At 38.0% G+C, this 22,075-nt stretch overlaps 2 protein-coding genes across 3 annotated transcripts in view; one reads left to right on the top strand and one right to left on the bottom strand.

The window, feature by feature from the left end:
• Positions 1-22,075, top strand: part of LOC105232961 (uncharacterized) — a 99,642-nt gene that overhangs the window by 36,351 nt on the left and 41,216 nt on the right. The window lies entirely within an intron of this gene.
• On the bottom strand, positions 5,598-15,468 carry LOC105232972 (uncharacterized). The gene is made up of 5 exons (XM_011214892.4): positions 13,938-15,468; positions 10,998-12,012; positions 8,202-9,153; positions 6,444-6,764; positions 5,598-6,290 (listed from the first exon to the last, which is right to left on the bottom strand). The coding sequence occupies exons 2-5, from the start codon at positions 11,746-11,748 to the stop codon at positions 5,987-5,989; spliced, it is 2,328 nt and encodes a 775-aa protein (XP_011213194.2). The 5' UTR covers positions 11,749-12,012; positions 13,938-15,468; the 3' UTR covers positions 5,598-5,986.

The raw sequence follows: 22,075 nt of genomic DNA, 5'->3' as shown, positions 1-22,075 counted from the left end.
TGCCCTCTTCTTGTTGGCCTTGCTCTCCATGCTGTCTTCTCGTAACTAACTCCTCTACATTTATGTTGCCACCGACCATAGACTTATTCTAGTTTATTTTTTTCCTTCGCCGTTATGCGCCCATATGTATGATGTATGTGTGTGAGCTGACAGCAAATGTTGTTAATTGCTTTTAAAATTTCTTTTTCCAGCTTTGTTTTACGTTTTGTTTGCTTCTAAATTTTTTATTTAGCGCTCAACTCGTGCGGCCATGGCTTAGCAGTAAGCGCGCTACACGCCGAAGGCGCCAAATACTGGGTATAGGGGGAAATGAAATGGCTGGATTTAGTTCATTAAAACTATTAAATCAAGCGCATGAAAAGTAAATAGTACAAAAAAAAATGCGATAGTTTATGAGAAGCAAAAGTTCCAGGGGGAAAAATTGGCGTTTAGATATTTTTCTGATAAATTAGTTGAATAATTCTCGAAATAGGAATTGAAACAAGAAAATATAGTGTTTTTCAATAAGGCACTACAAAAGTAGACCGATAGGGACAGCAAACGACGTTATATTTTTTCTTGTTCTTCTGACATTTCTCATCAGTAAAGTTTGCCATTTTATCATGGAAAGATATACGATCCAACAACGAGTCGAATGATATTGGCTTGGGCAATATGTGGTTCCAAAAGGACGACGCCACAAGCCACGCAGCGAATGTCAAAATCGATTTATTGCAAATAAAATTTGGTGAAAGTGTTATCTCACGAAATGGGCCAGTCAATTGACCGCCTCGGTCATGCGATTTGACGTCGTTAGGCTCTTTCTTGTGGGGCTACGTCAAGTCTATGGTCTATGCCAACAAGCCAGCGACGATTGATGAACTTCGTACGAATATCGAACGTGAAGGTGGACATACAAAAAAAAAACGAGCTCCATACATAATGGCATCGAATGTACTTACTTTCACAGGAATATGGCCAAATAATACTATAGTGTTATTATTATACGGATGCCTTGGAAAATAATTCTAGCTTAATTTCTTTAAGATTTTTCATCAAAAACAAATCTTTTGATTGCTTCATTAAGGTCTTGAGATGTCCATGCTTTTTACATTGCTTTTGAATTTGATAATGGATTCACCCCTGCTTGTAATCTTCTTTATTATGTATAGGCTTTACGAGTAGTGGAGGGAAATACGATAAGTATTTAGCCTCATTGCTTACTCCGCAGGGGATCGTGTAGTACATTCTCGTGATTTGATGACGCGATTCTTGCCTTTGGTAGCGAAATCGTAATGATCTATATGGAGTATTCGGGGAAGGAAAATACGATCACAGGGCTCAATTGTCCCGAATCGATGCCAAATTGCAGAAAAAAATTGACGAAGAGAAAGACATTTTTCCATCATAACAATGCACAAATTGGTCGAATTGGAAATAATAGTTTGCAATGAAGTTTTGAATTCTCTCAGGTTCGGGAGTTTTCTATATACGTGCATTTATTGGTTGGTCAGATTATAAGTAATTTTTGATAATTTATACCAATCAAAAACACTTTCTCGCGACAAACAATTATCACCGAAGACCTTTTACAACATTCAAAATGTCTCCTAGAAGAGAAATATATCGAGAAATGGGCTTTCACGCGAAATTAATTAAAAATAATTAAAATTTCTTGCCCCTAGTGGTAAGTTGAAATAATAAATGGATATAAAATATTTCAAGTAGCAACGAATCCTAGTACACTTTCATACACCATTTATCATTTTCATTTTAGAACTAGCAATTAGAAATTACTTGACCATTTTTCATTTATAAAATAACTTCGTTAGGTTTTTTCTATTTTTAAACGAAATTGTTGAAAACTAATAAATTCACCTCACATCAGTGCTTGAGTGCGTAACTTCAACTCCATGATTTTCTCTTAGCAATAACGTCGTAAATGGTCGTATTTTGAAACTTTCCCCGCACTCACTTTTATTTTCTCTTTCTATTTTTTTTCATTTTAAATTCTCAAATTTATTTCACGATTCTGCTGCATCCTTTTGGCGTGTGCTTCTCCTTTTTCTCCTTATTCAATTAACGGTTGTGTTAGTTTTAAATGGCATTTCGTTGGGTTCGCCTTTTTTAACGCAATTCAAGTTTGTTGCTGTGCTTCATTTTGCCGGGATTTTTTTTTTACGAAAAACTAAAATCTGGTCTCTTACTTCAAGTAAAGTTTCATGTTTATATTTGTGTGTTTGCATACAAACAAGCAAATGAAAATATTGCTGCGCGTTCTAATGTTTCCAACACTTCTCATTCGCTTGCCTGCTGCCAATGTTACCCTATTTCTAGTTACAACTTTTGTTGTTTTCTCTATAGCACGTTTTTTTTGTTAGTCTAGCTGTAGTTTACTAAATTTTTGCCAGCATTTATTGCATTTATTTGTATATGCGAATTGGCAGTGCTTCCCAAACTGAGCATAGCTGCGGGTACAACTCCCTTTATACTACGCTGCTACATAACCTATAAACAATTTGAAGGGGATCGATGGATTACCGGCCGAGCTATTCAAACACGGCGGCAAAGAACTGAAGAAATTATGTGTGTTCTGCCCAATTCACAAAGGGAGACCCCCAAATCTGTGCCAATTACCGTGGGATAAGCCTCCTCAAGATCGCATACTCGTATAAGGTTCTATCGAGCGTACATTCAACAAACTTATTGGACCTTATCAGTGTTTCTTAAGGCCTAGTAAATCAACAACTGTAAAATATTTACCACGTGCCAAATCTTGGAAAAGACGCGTGAAGAATCGACATCCACCACCATCGATATCAAAGGTGCTTTCGACAGCACGAAAAGGAGCTGCCTTTATGCCGCTATACCTGCATTTGGTATCCACGGAAAATTAATACCGCTGTGTAAACTGACGTTGAGCAATACCAAAAGTTCCATCAGGATCGGGAAGGACCTCTTTGAGCCGTTCGAGGTTTCAGACAAGGCGACTCTCTATTGTGCGACTTCTTCAATCTACTCTTGGAGAAAATAATTCGAGCTGCAGAAACCATATTTTATAAAGGTGTACAGCTGCTGGCGTAAAAAGATGATATAAATAGATATCATTGGCCTCAAAACTCGCGCCGTTAGTTCTGCTTTCTCCAGACTGGATAAGGAAGCAAAGTAAATATGTCGGGTAGAGAACGAGGCAAGACAAAATTTTTCCTGTCATCAAACAAACAGTCGACTGGGCGCCCACGTCACTTGTGAACGTCAAAACTTTGAAGTCGTAAATAATTTCGTCTATCTTGAAATTGTTATTAACACCAACAAAAATGTCAGCCTCGAAATGCAACGCAGAATAACTATGGCCAACAGGTACTACTTTGGACTGAGTAGGCAAATGAGAAGTCGCTCGACGAACAAAGACCAAACTCTATAAGTCACTCCGTCCTGATATATGGTGCAGGATTGGACGATGACAACAACCGATGAGTCGACGTTACGAGTTTTCGAGAGAAAGGTTCTGCGAAAGATTTATGGTCCTTTGCGCATTGGCCACGGCGAATAACGCATTCGATGGAACGATGAGCTGTACTATTTAGATTTCTTAAGAGCGTTTAAACCACGTAAAAAGACTGCATACGGACCGAATTTCCATCTATGTAACGCTGCTGAATCTCAAAAAAATCGATCGATTTTTGAAGTGGATGGTTACTGGTGATAAAAAGAGGGTCACTTATGACAATGTCAAGCGAAATGGTTGCGGTCGAACTGCGATGCGTCGTCGCAAACAAGTCAGTATTGATGGAGATGAAGCTTTTGCTAAGTGTTTCGTCGAATAGGCTGGAATCAGCTACTATAAGCAGATTATTTCCATCAGGCCTACTCTAGGCCTCACAAACCGATGGTGACTTATTTAAAGCTCTTGAAGTTTGGTGGGAAGGTTACTAACTGTTCACCTGAAGAGTAGTTTGTTTTCAGCAATTATTTAAAGAAATGTATATCTCTACAAACATGACTTAGACAAACTTTTCTCAAGCCTAAAAATTATTTAGAAAAGTTGAGAAACCCTGCGTTACATATATCCACATTTATGTAACTTTTTTTGTATAGAATTTCTTCCTTGCAATATTTTAACAACCATTGTGTAAAAAGCTTTGATTACAGCAGTTTGAAATTCTAAACCTGCCATATTCACCCTTCAGACGCTCTGTTTCAGCTATGGAGCAGCATGCTTGAATTTATTTTTAAACGCTTCCACTACACAATGGTACTTAACCATTCTTTGGTGCTCGTGCTCCTCTTTGCCAATGACTTTTGTATTGATACGTTGCCAGACAGTTGACCAGTTATTTGTTGCACGTTGCCAAGCAAGGGCTTCAAGAGAAATATATATATATAATGCAATTGTCTCTTGTTGCATTGGCAATATTGCTGTTGGTTTATTTCTATATGTGTAGGTGTGTCAGTGTAGGTCTGTTGACTGTCTGCCTTTAATATCCACTCTATTAGCCTTTTAATTGGTATGAAATTCAAAGCCTTTCAAAACCTCTCAAGTTTTAATGTCAACAACTTGAGAATAAGGCCAATAAGGTGGTATTCAGAGGCGGAACTCCTTTGAATTGTATGACAATGATCATTTTTTCTGATTGCTGTAAAACCACATAGACATACAAAGAAAGTTTATTAAAATTATTTGTGTTAGGCTAGAAAAATTAAATAAAATTTATTTAGGAATTATTATCATTATCGAGTTGTGGTTTTTCTTTCAAGTGTCTACTAAGTCAATGGATGATTTGTTCAAGTATGGGCCACCACTCTTAGGAACTTACTTATTCAATAATGATTCTGCCAATGAATGGCATATTCTGTGGTTGCACAAACACCAACTGAGATAGAGTGGAGAGCTCGAGCCGCATCGTTAAACCAAATTGACCCTTGCGCATTACGTTTTGGACAACCCTCTTCTAACCCTTAATAATTTTCTAACTAACCTAATTCTTACGGATATCAAAGCGCTAAAGTTTCAGCAGGAAATTTTACCTTTGCGCTTGTATAACCATTCCTTTTTAAGATTAAATCAAATAAGAAATGTATCTGTTATTTGACCTTAAAGCTTTTTGGGAAACTTTTTTATGGTTGTATTAGAACAAGAAATGAACATGGCGGTTGATCACCAATCGATAGCTAATTAATTTCCCTCTATCTGAAGATAATCGTCATATATGTAGTATGTAAACTAAGCTATCAATCCATGGACTTCGGTGAGCACATAATTTCACGTTTTGGGCCAGTCCATTGGCCATCAAGATCGTCTGATATCACACCGTTAGACTCTTTCCTGTGGGGATATGTAAAGTCTAAAGTCTATGCGGACAATCCCCTTTCGATTCAGGCATTGAAGCAAAATATTACGGATGTCATTCGCCAGTTATCAGTCGAAATGCTCGAACGAGTCATTGAAAATTGGACTCAACGGATGGATCATCTGAGACGTAAACGCGGCCAACATTTGAAAGAGATAATCCTCAAAAAATAAATGTCAAAGAATGTTCTTTCGAATGATATGAAACATTCTCCATTAAATTTGAATTTTCTGTGTTTTTTTTAAGTATGTGGTACAGCTTCGAAAATATTCTCTTTAAATTTTACTGCAATGGGATGGGGACAACATTCAGTGCGATCAAAGACTCCTATCTCTAGAGGAATTGAAAATATTGAATTTGCAGTTTAGAATTATTTAATATTTAAGACCTTAAAGGTTACCATGGGGAATGTTTGGACAATCATTGCGTAAAAATGAATAAAATTAAAAAAAATCGGATGATATTTATTACATCAAAAGAGAAAGAGCAGAAAAAACGCCAGACTGGAACTTTTATTTGGCGCAAAAAATTCCATTGCATAGCGAAAACAATTCTAGTTAAAGAAACTCCACCGTTTGACAGTTTGGTAACATTTTTTTTTATTTTTGTATTTCACATCTTCATATTTGTTTTTCATCATTTATTATGCTGCCACTTCACTCCCAGATGCTGTGCTCACACATGGCAAAAAGTTGCGAACAGCTGCCGCGATGCGCCAGCGCCTCCCTGTATGGGCGATCAATGATGTGTAAATCGGTCGCATGGAGTGCGGGCTCTTCGAAGCTCACTGTGCCGGCACCAACTCCTGCACTTGCACCAGTTGTGGGCAACACGAAAATGGCGCGCAATAGTTCCGTGATGAAACTTTGTGGTTTTGCTGCGTTCTCTTCGTTGCTTTGTTGCTGCTGTCCAGTTTCGCAAAGCGCACGCAACACACAAGCGCTGCCGTTCATGCCGCGGCTGTAAAGAAAATGATAGCAATGGTTAAAACGAGAAAGAAAAAATGCAACTTCTACATATTACAACATGAAGTGGTCATGTTCGTTTGAAAGTTAAAAAAAAAATGGTTCGAAAAAAAATTCATAGAGAAAAACTGGTTTTCCATCCACTCACGTTTCATAGAGTTTCTCAATTTTGCCATAAAGCTTTTGCCGCGTACGGAGTTGCTCACGCAAGTGTATACGCTCCAGCTTATGCTCGAAGTCATCTAATTCTGCAAGCATGCTGCTTCGCCTACGACGTCGACGCCCGAAAACTGGGTAAACTACGGCTTTTGGGTGTGTTGTGAGGAGGCGGCGTTGAGCTCCATCAAAGCTGCGACCTTCCAGTGTTTCGGCGTTCGAGCTGATTGTAGGTTCCGATTGTTTTGGATAGGTACTAGGCGGTGCGTGGGTCAGCACAGGCGGACGTGTTGGTATTGGAGCAGAAGGCATGCTGTGGGAAATAACGACAGTTTTTGTCCGATAAAGTTATAGAGCTGTATATGTATGCGCTTGAGGATACTTGACGAATGGCGGGTTCGAAAAAAATTTTGGGATCAATCGAAAGCTTGTGCAGTATTAAACAAGGATCTTCGGCTCTAATTACAACTAAGTTCCTTAGAAAAAAGGGATGTAAAAAGAAGAAACGGGGTGACACATATGTATGTATGTTGGTGACATATTAATTAATCGATACTAAATACGGAATGCGACCTCTAAAGACTATATAAAAATACGATTTCTGTGAAAATTTTTATGACTTCGGCTCAAGTTGGGAACTATGGGTTTAGGGAGAGAAATACAAAGTTTGTCGATTAAGTTTTGCCGTTTAGAGTAGCTAAGGTTAGGTTAGGTAAATAGGCTGATTTCGTGTGGGGCTACGAATAGTCTCATTTGAACAACTAGAGACGCCTGTCCATTGTGATGCTCAGAACTCCGAGGTATGGATTTGGAATAGCTAAGAATGACGAAAAATGCGTGGAGATCAGTAAAAAGAAATATGTGAACCTTTAGGATTTCTAAACCTTAGTGGATTACGAGTTCCTGAAGCTGTTTTCTTTGAAAAGTTTTGATGTTGCTTTGGTGGTTCCTCAAAATATTAGTCGTGCAACCAGATTCATATTTTCGCAGATTCCTCTTTGAATGTGGCGATGTTGCAATACTAGCGAAGGCATTTACTGGGTGTGATGACTCTTCGGCTTGAACATCAAGTACTCCATAATAGAAATGAAGAAAAATATGAGGTTTCCAAGAGAATTTTTGAAATACATATCTTTCCTTTAGGTTAAGATGAAACCCTGAATAGAAAACGATCCAAAGAAGATTGTCGACGATCTCGACGGAAACATGGTAAAGAAAATCAAAACCCGTTGGAACGGTGTACACAAAATTCGTACTGACATTCTATAGAAGGCACTGTTGGAACATGATGGGAATACTAATTGGTCACTGTCGGGTGGCGACACACGTCCGAAGGGTTGGGCTGACAGACCGAGAAGACTGCAGGATATGTCCAGAACAGGACGCCAGAGAAACAATGGAGCATTTCTTGTTAAAATTCGCGACAAGCATCATAAAGGCTGACTACTCTGGTATCACAAAGCTCCAAACTTCACCATACTTTTTCATCACATTACCAAATTCTATGGAGATTTTATTAACAGATCTTGAGATCGAAGCTGTTTCAGACTTACAGATATTACACTTAATTTAAGAAACTAGTTGTTTTACAACTTTTAGGCGCTCGACCAAAACTTGCTAAATAATTTTGTTCGATGTAAATTCTCATTAGTGCCGTTATATTAATGGAAGTGTAGAAGCCTTACAAAGAAACTCGAGTTTAATTAGTTTATATTTTATACTTTCGCCAATGCATACCAGTAATACTCACCGCATCCGGTTAGCCAAGCCATCGGCTTGCTTTATGCGCCAACTGTCCGTGACTTGTTGCTTGTTGCGCGACCACCAATTGTCCTTCGGCACATTTTTCGACTGAGCTGACCATTTTTGCTGCTGCTGTTGCCATTGTTGTTGCTGTTGTGCCCATTTCGCATGCTTTTGCTGTGGCTGCTGATATGACAGCCAGTTGCTGTCATAATCCTGCCATGATTGCCACTTTTTGTACTGTGGCTGCTGATGTTGCTGCCACCGATTGGCGGCATTCACTGGAAGTTTATCTGTTGAATCACCCTCAGCTGTATTGCCAAAGGGGTTTTTGTTGTAGCTGTCGCTGACACCATGGTAACTTGACTTCGCAATTTTATCAGCAAAACCGTATTTGTGCGTAGGGTTGTAATACTTGTTGTTGCCGTTGCTGTTTTTGTAGTCACTTTGTATGTTGGCGTAATAGTTTATCGGCCTATAAGCACCGTTGACAATGTCACCACGGGTACTAGGCGTCTCTTTATGGTAGCCACTGTAACTGGTAGCGGGCACAGGAAAGAGTTTGGTTTGATGTGCCGTTTCAAAGGCATTAAAAGGTGGCAACTCGTGCGTTTGTGGTGGTTGTAGCAATCCTGCTGTGCCTATCGGCTTCTGCACTAAGTTATCGTAGTACGCTGGCACATTTGAATTATCCACATATTTGATGCTATCAGCGTCAACGCCGTATTTACTGATCGCCATACCATCACCGACCACGGTGCTGTCATTGCGTCGCATTGCTGTTGCCTCCGTTGCTGGTTTTGTTTCACTCGGCGGGTAAATGCCTTCCGTTACTTTGTCATGTAATTCTTCGATTAATTCACTGGGCGGTTTACTCGGCAGTTCCCAGGCGACGGCGCAAGTGATGCCCAAAATGAGATAACTCGTATAATCAACCATTCCGATGATGAGATCAAAAACTGAGATGAGTAAATAAATATGATATGTGCGTTTAGTGATAGTGAATATTGTGGTTTATATATAATATATATATATACTCGTATATATAGTAAACTGGGAGCAAAAAAACCAAAGATTCCATATAAGACAACTGTTTCTGAAGTATTTGGTCTATGAATAATCTAAAAGGTCCGAAGTAATCTAGAAAAAATGCACTCATTGATTCTTCCTTAAGGTGTAAGCAAAGACAGGGTAAAAGATGTTCTGATCTCTGAGTGTTCAGACCCTTGTGTCCTGCGTCGATTATCTCAGCGCATCTTAACTGCTTTAAATAAGCAGCGGTAAAACAACAGCTACAGGAATTATTTTCAACAGGTTTAAAACAGATATATACATACATACATACATGTAAATTGATTTTATTTTCATTGACCTGAAACTATCTTCTTATTCGTTGCTAACCCTGACCCCTCATTTATGATGATGGATCTATTCAAACACCATAGCGAAAGGTTGATTCAAAGTGTGAATAAACAATTACGATAAAGTTGTGTGAAAGGAAAACATACCTGCCGAACTTAAAGACACTTCGACTATTCAATATGATATGGTTTCCTATGCACTCTACTGATAACCATGACGTCAGCTTACCTAAACTTTCGTCAAACCTAACGTTTGACGAATACAGTTTGGGTCCATTTTCAAAAATAATTCCAGCTTTTAATACGAGCCGAATAACAAGTTGGGATAAAGATATTTTTAGATATTCTAAAAATCCACCTTTCGCCCTCGAAAAAATCTTCTAGGTGTAAGTCTTAATCGATTTCTTTCCAGATAGGACATGTGTTGGTGCCCAACTACCGCAGAGTCGCATGAAATTGTAAAGCTTATCAGCTTGGAACGAAAGTATATACATCAGTTTAACTATTAGTATGGGAGGCTCTTTTATCTTCAGCCGTTTCACTAAGGTATGACTACATCTCATATCTATTTTTTCTAGTGAATTGATAGAAGTTGAGCAATAGCAGGATCATTCTGGACAGATGAAAATCTTTAAAGGTCTAATGAGTTTTCGTATTCGGAAAGGTTAGTTTTTCACTGGTTACTGTACAATCGGTGCTTAAGATTACAAATCTTACTAACTAGATATCAATTGTGGAAGTTAATTGGAAGAGGGCGAGATATAATCCTTCTAGATTTTGCCTTTTTTGTCAGATCAAGGTGAAACTACTTTCGATCTCACACCTTCATTCCGGTGGGTATAGAAATAAGCCTAAGGAATTTTGCGATTACTTCAAGGCTCTTTTCGATATTTGAGATTCAATTTTAGAAGTTTTCTGACTTCACTGGCTGTGTTAGCATTCAAGTTTACCTTAAGGGAGCAACTAAGCAACTTTGCGATTAGTTCAAGCGGCTTCTCGATACTATAAATTCCACTATAGAAGTTTTCTGGCTTTACAGAGGACTGCTGATCAATCGATCTATCTTTTAGGATCAACTATGGAACAAATAAATACTTTGAGATTGGTTCAAGGTGTTTTTCGATACTTGAGATCAACCTATAGAACTTTCTGGCAGGGCGTGTTGACCAAATCTATGTTGGAAGACTTTAGTACGAAAAGTATTTGAGTTTGGTGTTTTTTGTTCGGAATAGTATGTAAATGCCACTATCAGTTAAAAGATGTTGAATGTTGATGTCCAAACCAGAGTAGGTTCCTTTGATATTTGCATAAAAAAGTCTCTGTAGACATCACCTGACTTTCAATGACAATTATTTCAGATTGTATTCATTAATTTGAATTAGTAAGCAAAAGTTATCATAAAATGCAATAAAGTTAAAAATCATAATCATGCTAATACGCACCCATTTGAAAAGAGCTGCCTTCGGGAAAGATCAAATAACGCTTTTGACGATGTAACAGCAATTCGGTATTTGCGTGATTTCCACGGCCTGGTTGTTTTTCCTGTTGTTGCACAGGTGTGTACTCCGCACCGACGCCTTCCTCGCGCCTTGCTGCCGTTAGACTGGACAACGCTCTAACGCCCGATTCATTTGCTGTTGTTATATCCACACCCGCTGCCACCGGCATTTTTGGCGGCTCATCTGCTGGGTGGCCATTCAATTCATAGCGTTGATTGCGTATATTATCATTAAAGCTTTTAAGATGAGTGACGGCAAGAGCAGCCAGCAAATTGCTATTATTATTATTCTGACGAAGTGTGGCAATGGTGTCGGCAGCAAGCTTAGTTGCGGCGTTAATTTCATAAAGTTTTTGTTGTTCATGGCTGTAAATGTTGTAGCTGTTTTTATTGTTGTTCATCTCCTTTTTCGCGTTAATTGTTGTTGTCAATTCGTTCGTAACCATCGCAATTTCAGTGCCGGCTAACTGACTACTGACTTTGTTGCTGCTAGTCGCGTTATCTAAATTTAAAACGTTGGCAACTGAGTTGTTGTAGTTGTTTTGGTATTTCATCAGAAGTGCAATTGCATTGCCCAACATCAACACAAGCATCAACACACCGACAACAGCCACAAATGGTGTGATCCCACTTCGCCAGCGGCCCTGCTTGTGCCCAGGCGGGTTCAGGGGTCTTGTGGGCCGTGTCAAATTCATTGCCGCTTCCTAATTTATATTGCACTTTGTTTGCGCGTATATAAAATTTGATTAAGTTCAATTGCGGTTTGACACCACTTTTTTGCGCGCGTTGTGGAAATTCAATTTTTCAAATTGATTTTCCAATTAATTTCCAATATCATTTGGTTTTTCGTACTTTTTTTAGTATGTTGTTATTTGTTGTTTTTAATGTATAATTCAAATGAAATTTATATTTTTTGTCATTCAATCATCCAAATAGCCGCAACACTTCTCTGCACTTGACTAAAAGTAATAAAATTTATTACGAAATATTTGCATAATACCGTATAAATGTTTTTGTGCTATTTAGATATGAAAATTGCTGAAAAGTTGCGTCAAATTCTGTCTAAATTCAATAACACATATGCTGTTTATTTGCTAAACTGCATACTAAATTTTTCAATTTATGATTTTGAAATTTCGCGAAAGCTTTCAATATTGTTACATTAGCCCAAAGGATTGTTATTCTAATTTCAGACGTGTTCAAATGAGCTTCGAAGACAATGAACGCAGGAGACGGCCAAAAGAAGTTGCTACCGAAGAAAATATCAAAAAAGGCCACAAATGAATGATTGGATGACCATAAAGTGAAGTTGTTCGCGATAGCAGACATTCTAATGATATAAACTGAATGTGTACATCATTCCATTCACGAATATTTGGGTATGAGAAAGCTCTGTGCAAAGGGGCTGCCCCGCGAGCCCACTTTTGACCAAAAGCAACGACGTTTGATGATTCGAAGCAGTGTTTGGAGGTGTTCAAGCGTAATAAGCCCGACTTATACGCCACTTTGTGATGAAGCATGGCTCCATTATTTTACTTCAAAGTCTAATCGACAGTCATCAGTGCGGTCAGCACACGATGAACCCGCTCCTAAGCGTAGAAAAACGCAATGCAAGGTTATTGCGTCTGTATTTTAGAATTTAAATATCACAAGTAAGAAAGATTATTTTTCAGAACGGGTAGGAATTGGATAAGTGGTGTGGCCCACCTTTAGATTAATTCTTATATCGCAGGTACTACTTTAACAATTTTAACAAAATTTGGTATGTGGGGTCTCGTACACTTTGAGAAGGGGTGAAATCAGATGACAACCCTAGATGTGGTACCACAGTAAAGCCTTCCCTTTACGGTATACAAATCAAACATTAATTAAGTTATCAGAGTAAAACTTTCCCCTCAAGGTATTGAATCTTACGCCCAAATAATATCCAAATCGGGCAATAACTTTAACGCAGACACCAAATTTGCTGATTCCGGTGCATATGGCTGATTTTTATTTTTTCGAACTTCAGCTTGACTTTACCGCATGTATCGGACAATAGTTTGTATGAAATTCCGAAAGAATCTTAAGTGAAAAAGTGAAGAATATGGTACATGAAAATCATCAGGCAAGTATGAAAGAAATGGAAAGAGATCTCAACATCTCTCGCGAGTCCGTTAGAATGATTTTTGTGGTTATTTTGGGTATAAACGCATTCTTGATCGACTCGTCCCGATTAAGGGTCGGTATCGTATTCACCAGATTTGGCTCCGCGTAATTTTTTCTTGTTCCCCAAACTGAAATTGCCGCTCCTTGGAACCCGTATTCAGTCGATCGAAGAGGTAAATCAAATACGCTGAAGGAGCTGAAGGTCATCCCAAAAAGTGTTTCGAGGACTGAAAAATCATTGGCATAGGTGCAGTATAACGGTTGTCTGTTAATAATTAAGTATATTGACATTCACCACTACAAATTTTGAAATGTTCACACTCAAAGCTGAAGATATTTGCGCTTTAAAATAATGAAAATTATTGCATACTTCAGCACTGTGGTAGCCTCTTTAAAAAGGAAGAAATTAAAAAAAAATTCGAAAAAATATTTCTCCGCCAACTGCCCGGCAGCTACAAGCAGCGAACATAAAATATGCCAGTCATTCGATATGCAACATTACGCGCCACAAATCAAGCGTAAATTTTTATTTGAACAAAGCGGAAAAAAGATTTGCAATTTACAAAATATGCCACCAATACATGCGCGAAATTGCACAAACGCTTCAAACGACGCTGTCACACATAAATGCACCGACGCACGCACACTCACACACTGAAACAGAGTTTTTCCACATGTTGCACAAACAATGTTGCTGCTGTCACACTGAAAATGTGTGTGTATACAAAATATTTACGGTTTTTTACACGCCACCAGCCACGCTGCTGTCAATATGTCCCTTTTTGTTTGGTAATTATTATTTATTGTTGTTGTATTTTTTAACGCGCTTTGCCGAAATTCGTCTCATTTATAATAAGCCACAAAATATTTCATTTAATTTCACGCAAATTTTCGAGCGCGAACTGAAAGTTTCGCCGGACACTTCAAATTGCTGGGCACTCTGCTACTCTGCCGTTGGCATCTGGTTCCTTTTATTGTTTTTGAATTTTGAATTCTGTTTTTTTTTCGTTTTTGTTTTTTTAATTATATTTCACTTGTTCTTGTCGGAAATCGCGCGCGTAGTCCAAGTTGGCGGTGTCGCTCGTCCAATGTGTATCTATGACAATTAAAAGTGCGCGTACTCGACGACTGCTGGGGAAGTTTTGCGGCAGTGCAGCGCGAACGCATGGTATTTCGGCAGCTATTGTTGTTGTTATTACTTTTCAGTTGTTCGCAAGCATTACTCTTAAAAAGCCATTTAACAAATTTATGAAGCAAATAATTTTAGTAAAACGATGAGTTTTTTCGGCTGTTGTTACTTTTCATTGTGTGCTGTTGTTGTTGTTGGAAAAATCTGCTTTTGTGGCGCCGAAGTGTAAACGACACTCGTACACAAGTAGATTAACAGTTTTGTTGTTACTATTATATTGCTATTGTGTTGTTGTTGTGCTATGTTGTTGCGCTCATTGTTACTTCTGTTGAAATTTAATGGTAGAATTAACACATTTTCATGTTAACCCCAGCAGCATATATGTAATATACATACATACATACATAATGCATATGTACATTAGAGCGTGTCGATTTACAGGTAGCAAAAAAAAAACCGAAAAGACGTATGCGGAAAATACGTCTACGTCAAACTTTCCTAATGTTTGATTGATGTGCGTGTTTTGCTGCACAAAGGCGGGTGCGTATCAAGATGTCAATGTTGGATCCTCGTAGCATACGCACGTCTAGAACACTGTAGACGAGTTTTCCGTCGTTAAAAACATGATCGATTTGGTTGGTGGCTTTTCGATCCGGTCACAGCCAGGTAGCTTAATGTATTTTCTTATGCTGGAATCTAGTACTATAAATAAAAATATTTCGGTTCCCGGCAAAGTCGATCCGCCATTTTTCTCGCTCAACTCATTTGGGGTGGTTTCCTCATGGAGGTTGAATTTCGAAACCATTGTGCTAAAGATACCTTCTTTGCCCACCCTGGTAATAAAGTCGCCAAGCACGATTTTGACATCGTGGCAATGGCAGCTTTTATAGGTGTGTTCCAAACGCTCATAAAAGACATCTTTGGTCACTTTGTTCTTCTATTCCGTCGAGGCGTGGGCGCAAATCAGCGATATGTTGAAGAACTTCGATTTGATGCGAACTATCTTATATATGGCTACTATAGTAAATGACACAAGGACCTACTCGCCTCAGTCCGAGTCCCGTCCTTCGCATTTCTTGGATGGCCACGATGTCAGCCTTCACTCGGGCGAGGACATCAACCAGCCGTTCAGCGGCACATTCCCAATTAAGGGACCGAGCATTCCATGTGCATGCCCTTAATTCGTAATCCTTAACAAGTTTTCAGGGGTTGCCATCAAAAGGGGTGTCTCTCATCCGAGGCTGTTTTCTTCTTTTTATCGGTAGTTTTTTTACGTTGCAGGTCCCATTTCGCACTTTCGCTCGCCTTCAAATGGTTATTTTTTGCCTACCCAGAGGATAGTTGGTCTAAGACCGAAAGTCGTGAGATGGTTGAGCCATATATACAAGAATCGTTTCTGGCCACTCCCAAGTGAATGGCGCTCAGAGAACATTTTTCACTTACGTGAACTTCTACACATAACTCCATCCTTCTCCATAGTTGCACTTTGATATTCTATTGATCGTTTGTCGAAATCAGCAAGATCGGACAACTATATCACACATCTTCCATGCAACCGATTATACAGACTTTTTAAATTTCACCTTAAAAATCGCTGGCTCGAAGCCGGTTTCAGATCAGTAGTCTCTTAGGAAAAGTTTCTCGGAATGATCCGAAGAATATTTCCAGCATACGCAATTTTTCCGTTCTTTGGCTCTTTCTAAATCGACCCGCTCTAATGCACATGCGTATATGTATATGTACATAAATAACAATGTTTATAAAACACCGTTGTTAAAAGCATTTCAATATTTGTTGCCTCGCGCGTGTCGGCGCGCATTGCTTATGAATTATAGTGCAGCTGTAAACAGGAAATAGTTGCCCGGTTATATTGAATCGATGGGTAATTCGACGTTTGAGGAATAGTTTTAGTAGTGCGACTCTTGAGATTATTCGAATTTCCAATCCCTGGAATGTCTTTGGCTTAACCAAAAGTAGCACTGGTCAAAAGCCATAAGAACGACTTTGTGCGATAATTTCTGTTAATAGATCATTAAGTCCAAACGGCTGTCAGAAGAATTCTTGTTGCGTAGTTGAGGTCGAACGACTTTCAAAGTGTCCGAAAATACGACAGGTGATCGGTACGGTTTTAGCTAGTAGTTTTTGGCGCTCACATAAAATTATAGCTTTAACCAATAGGGATGACGTGATTTGGATAGCTGGCGGCTATGTTTGTTTACTTATTTATGTCAAGCTTCGTCTGTATGTTCAGTAAAGTTTGCAATTTCATCGCGGCATGTTGCAAATTCACGGTTCTCAAAAAAAAAACATAAAAAACTTTCATCGAAAAATTCTCTTCTCAGATGAGGACCATATCTGGCTTATTTCCTTCGAAATGTGGCGGAAAATTGATCAATAGCGTGCGTTATTTTATATCAAATATTGCCAATCAATTTAATATTTATGCTCAGATACAACTAACAGGGTTTTTAATAAGAGCATTACAAAATAAATAAAACAAAAATAGTTTGGGATATCAATGAAATTCTTTATTCCTGTGAAGCTACTAGAGATGAGCGATATTGTGATTTTTCGATATCTGTGATTTCAGTGATTGCTATTTTTAAATCACTGTGATTTTATATTGCTATTGCGATCGCAACTAAGTCGACGTTCAAACGTCGTTGTTGTTGTTGTAGCGGCAGATCCTGCCAATTTGGCACTGTTTGGCCGAATAAAAGTCCGGGTCTGTTCCACTTACGTAGACCCGACTGTCGTGGGAACGACGGAAACATTTTGTCGTTATTGGCGGCAAATTCTCTTTTGGCTCCTGTAACTCGAGTCAAGTTTTTCCGCCTTTCTTTTCACTACATTTTCGCAAATGTTGGAGCGGTTCGGCTACCTGACACTTAGAGCGTATTGCATAGTTCATTTGTATGTTGGTATGATGGTTTCACACATTTCTTAGAAGAAATTACCATTAGTGTGGTTGATAATTTGTTTGTTTAGAATACCCGCTTTTAATATTTTCAAGACCAAATAATTAACGCGAGTTTCCTAATCTTTGGTAAAATATTAAAACCCCGTAATTTTTTTATTCCATCATTTTTTCTGAAATTATTTAGTTACAATTCTTGTTTTCATCACAAAAAGCTTTCAAATTTGGTTTTAACAATAAGTAAAATTAAAAATTTTATTAAAACAAATTAAAATATTCCATTTTGATTATATTTCATCTACCACTTCAAACATCACACTTCACTTCTTTTCCTTGATACATTTCCTGCCATTATTAAAAATTATAAGAACGTTACACTCAAAACTTCAAACCGCTATGACGAAAAATAGCATATACGATATATACAATACCCTGAAGAAAGTTGGTACTTTTCTGCTATTTGCTATCATAGTTTCGAACTGTTATCGCAATTCACAGGTTAGAACTGCGATCACAGTTTCGAATTGCGATCGCAATTCACAGGTTCGAACTGCGATCACAGTTTCGAATTGCGATCGCAATTCACAGGTTCGAACTGCGATCACAGTTTCGAACTGCGATCGCAATCGCAGTTCATAGAAGCGAACTGCTATTTATAAAAAGTGATCGCAGTTGCAATTTGCGAATTTTCAATCACAGTGAAAAAATCACCGGTAGTTAAATATCGCTCATCAGTAGAAGCTACCATAGGCACGCTTGCAGAAGTCCAGACGCTGAACCCAATTTCGACGGTTTTCAAGCATAAATCGGCCGATATTGCTACAATTTGAAATTCGATATTTGTATGAAGTTCACCAATTGTCGCTGGCTTGATGGCTTGGACCATAGACTTGACCTATCCCCTAAGGAAATAGTCTAACGTCATCAAATCGGACGACCGAGACGGCCAATTGACTGGGCCATTTCGTGATATAATACGTTCACCAAATTTGGTTTTCAATAAATCGATTGTGACATTCGCTGTGTGGTTTTTGGCGCTGTCCTGTTGGAACCACATATTTTCCAAGTCCACATTATTCAATCCGGGCCAAAAATATTCGATTACAATAGAACGGTAGCAATTCCCATTCACAGTAACGTGCCGGTCATAATCATCAAGGAAGAAGCTTGACCAATAACGCATATTTTGCTTAATGACGAAGCCATTATGTCAGAAATGAGCCTCATCGCTGAAGATGATTTTTCGATGAAAATTCGGATAATTTTCAAGTTTTTGCTCACCCCAATTTGATCTTGTAAGGATGTAGGCTGAGATCTTTTAGCCCAATGCTTAAGAACGACGTGTAATAAACTGAATTGAGTTTTCCTCAACTGATGCGCTAGCGGCCGCAATATTCTCGACAGACAATACGGGTACTTTTTTGTCTCACTAACACGAGGATTTCGTACTGTTTCTGTGAATTAAAAATTTTTCCACTAGATGCTCAATGGTTGATCTGACAGGACGATTATGAAGACCATAAATTGGACGTAACGCTCTTAAAGTTGAGGCCACTAACTCCGAATTTTGGCAGTCAATTTTAATAATTACGACTCAGTGTTGGATCCTATATCTTTCCCTGATGATATGGCAAACCTTACTCAAAAGAAATGCCAAAAGAGCCGTAAAAAGTATTGAGTCGTTTGCTGTCCCTATCGGTCTACTTTTTAACGTCCCTATTGAAACCCCCGTTATTATATTTTGCGCTAAAAGGCTTTAAAATTCTGCTTCAACTTTTTCGTTTGCGCTTACAGTGATTAAATTTGTACTTACTTCGTAATCATTACTTTTAAAATTCTGTTCGTAGCTGTTACAAAAGTAAACACATTTTTATTTTTAACGCTCTTAATTTTTACGGTTTGTTCGAGAGCCTCAATGAAATACTTCAGGATTTATCGCCTGGGCATGGCTGGTCAATTAAATTGTACTTAAGCACTTAATGGAGTGTGGAGAGCAAAGTTTGCAATTAAAGAACATAATGTTAATCAATAGTAGTGTTAACAAAAAATAGTAGTAGTAAATAAAAAAATTGAAATTATAATACGAGTATAGAGACTGGTAGCTCCAGTTCGAATTGAACCAGAAGACTTTGGAGTTTTGGTTTTATGAATAGATATATCCAAAGTCTGGCAGAATACTTTTGAGTCTCGAAGTTTTCATTATAAACGCCTGATATACATATATATTGGTTGATATCGATATACGAATAACTGATAAGAGTATTGTAACCACTTGTTATAGTTACTTCAATAGTTTATGCCAATTTATGATATTTATACCAGTTGTTTGTTCTATTCGTTATCTAATTTATTTATTTACACAAATCGAAACTAGTTGGAATAAGTACAGTTTATTCTTTAACCCCTTCCTATTTGCTCTTTCACCTTTCAATATCTAATACTTGTAACAGTACTCAAAATAAGTGACACATATATTTCATATGTCTTTACTTACGTAATATTTACATGTAATTAATTTTGAGATAAGGTATCAACGAATTGTGGAAATTTGACTTTGCGCTTGACTCATAGAGCAAATGAAATGAACAAGTAGGTGACATTTTGGTTTCCAGCCTTTGTACTGTTATACTCGTATAAACATTGTTACATACATACATACTTAAAATATAGATTGTGGCTTTCACTTGGTATGAATTTCCATGAATTGGGTAAATATTTGTATTAAATTAATCAGTTGCCAAACTACTCTCAAATACTGCCATGACATGCAGTAAATAAAGGTAAATAATAATATGTATTCATCTATGTGCGATGTTTTGTGCGAGAATTATAATTGCATTCTGATAATCACGGATTTATAAGCACTTTACTGTTATCGAGAATACTACAATATAGAATACCATGCTATGGAATACATACGCTTTGAAGCAAATGTTTGTGTGAGTAATAATAATATGCTTACACGTAAATATAGGGTGTACCTCAATATTATTTTTTTAGAAGAATAAAGGGATATTTCGTAAAAACTCATTCGGAATTAAGTTGTCCTATGGACAGCACAGTCGGTACACCGGGCGGGCATGGTGACTCAGCGGGGCTCGGAGTCGCCGAAAGGTATCCAGATGGCTATGCTGCCTCTTAACTACTGCCTCCCAACAAGGGCCTTAGCACCTCGGCCAGACGTGTAGTCAGCAGCAAAGTCGTGGACCTTTGTATCGACGATGAGGAATACAAATACATCCGGAGAGTAACCTTTCGTCTGAACTACAGATTTAGCTCGATGGTCAGGAGGCCATATAAGAATAGAATTGCCATCGAGAGCTACTTGACACATTCTATATTGGCCACAGAATAAAGGCTCAAGTAGCAAGCTCTGAACAAGGTGTAACGAAACTTATAACACCCAGAAAGCGTCGAGTGTGACGAGCTGAGTCGATTTAGTTACATTCGTCCGACTGTCTGATCGTTTGCCGAACGTGAACTTGTCCTTCAGTTTTATATACGTCCTTTTCTCCCAAAAGAAGCTGCGTATTCGTTGGAACTATCGAGAGAGAGTATAGGTCATACGAACTGAGCACTCAAAGTCTAGTTCTTGCAACGAAAACTTTTTAAATATTTTTCTCGTTTTATTTTGATTCACCTTTTACATTGCTTAACTACAAATATAAATTTTTAACTGAATTCCACAGTGATATGCTTTGTGATTACATTCGTATATAGCCTTACATTTACCTTCAAAGTATTGAAATTTCAAATGCAAATTTGTGCGCTGCTGTCATTGCTTATGAATACATGTAAATATGTATTAAACATATGAATACTTACAGAGGAATATATGCATTTTGCTTGCATACGAGTATTTGTGGATGAAATTTCGTTTATGGAAATCGCACTAATCTGCATGTGTATTTGTACTGAACTACTAAGCTACTCCGCATATTAGCCATATTTAATGTGTTAAGGAATTTACCAATGCAAATAAATTTTATAGTGGCCATTTAATTTTGTGAAGTTTTCCTATCAAATTCGAGTTACCAATATAGTTGGCTTTAAATAACATGAAAATATTTATAATCAATTTATTAAGTATATCTGTCTAATAATTTTTTAATTGCGTAGTTAAGAATTTTCTAATCGCTTAGCAATCAATGGTGATGCCTAAGCTTCAATTGCACATCCAATTTTCAAAGATATTAAATTAATTAACTATAATTAATGTGTTGAGGAATGCTTAGAAGACTGCTAAATGCATTTATATGCGATACATGCGTATATTGCCGGTTAAGTGTTGGCAGATGGCGACACTAAAACAAATAGTTGATGATACGTGATGTTTTGCTCCAAGGCCTGAATCGAAGCGAGATTGTTCATATAAAGTTTAGACTTTTCATATCCCTACAGGAAAGAGTCTAACGGTGTAATATCACACGATCTTGGTGGCTAATCGAACGTCCCAAAACGTGAAATTATCTACTCATCGAAGTGTTCTCACAGTAAATCAATGATTGATGCGCCGTCTTGTTGAAACATAATGAGATCATATTCTTCTTCTTCTTCAAACGAAGACTTCGCTTACGCGGTTATAGCCGATTTAACAACAGCGCGTCCGTCGTGTCTTCTTTTCGCAATTTCACCGGAGTGAATGATAGTACTCGGCGACGGAGTCTCTCTCCCACCACGAATCCCACACCAAACTTGCGCTCCTTTATATGGGCACTTTAGTAAATTCCACAAGGACCTACTCGTATATGTTCTTGTCCCGTCCATCGCATTTCTTGGACGGCGGTGATGTCAGCCTTTATATTCACTAGGACATCAACCAGCTGGG

The sequence above is a fragment of the Bactrocera dorsalis genome, chromosome 2 (genome assembly GCF_023373825.1).
Source record: "Bactrocera dorsalis isolate Fly_Bdor chromosome 2, ASM2337382v1, whole genome shotgun sequence".
Lineage (NCBI taxonomy): Eukaryota > Metazoa > Arthropoda > Insecta > Diptera > Tephritidae > Bactrocera > Bactrocera dorsalis.
This window is presented reverse-complemented; position numbering and strand designations above follow the sequence as displayed.

Coding starts and splice junctions, on each gene's coding strand:
- LOC105232972 (XM_011214892.4), bottom strand. CDS start 11,748: ATGAATTTGACACGGCCCACAAGACCCCTGAACCCGCCTGGGCACAAG. Junction 9,154..10,997: donor AGGCAGCTCTTTTCAAATGG/GTGCGTATTAGC, acceptor TACTCATCTCAG/TTTTTGATCTCATCATCGGA. Junction 6,765..8,201: donor GGCTTGGCTAACCGGATGCG/GTGAGTATTACT, acceptor TATTTCCCACAG/CATGCCTTCTGCTCCAATAC.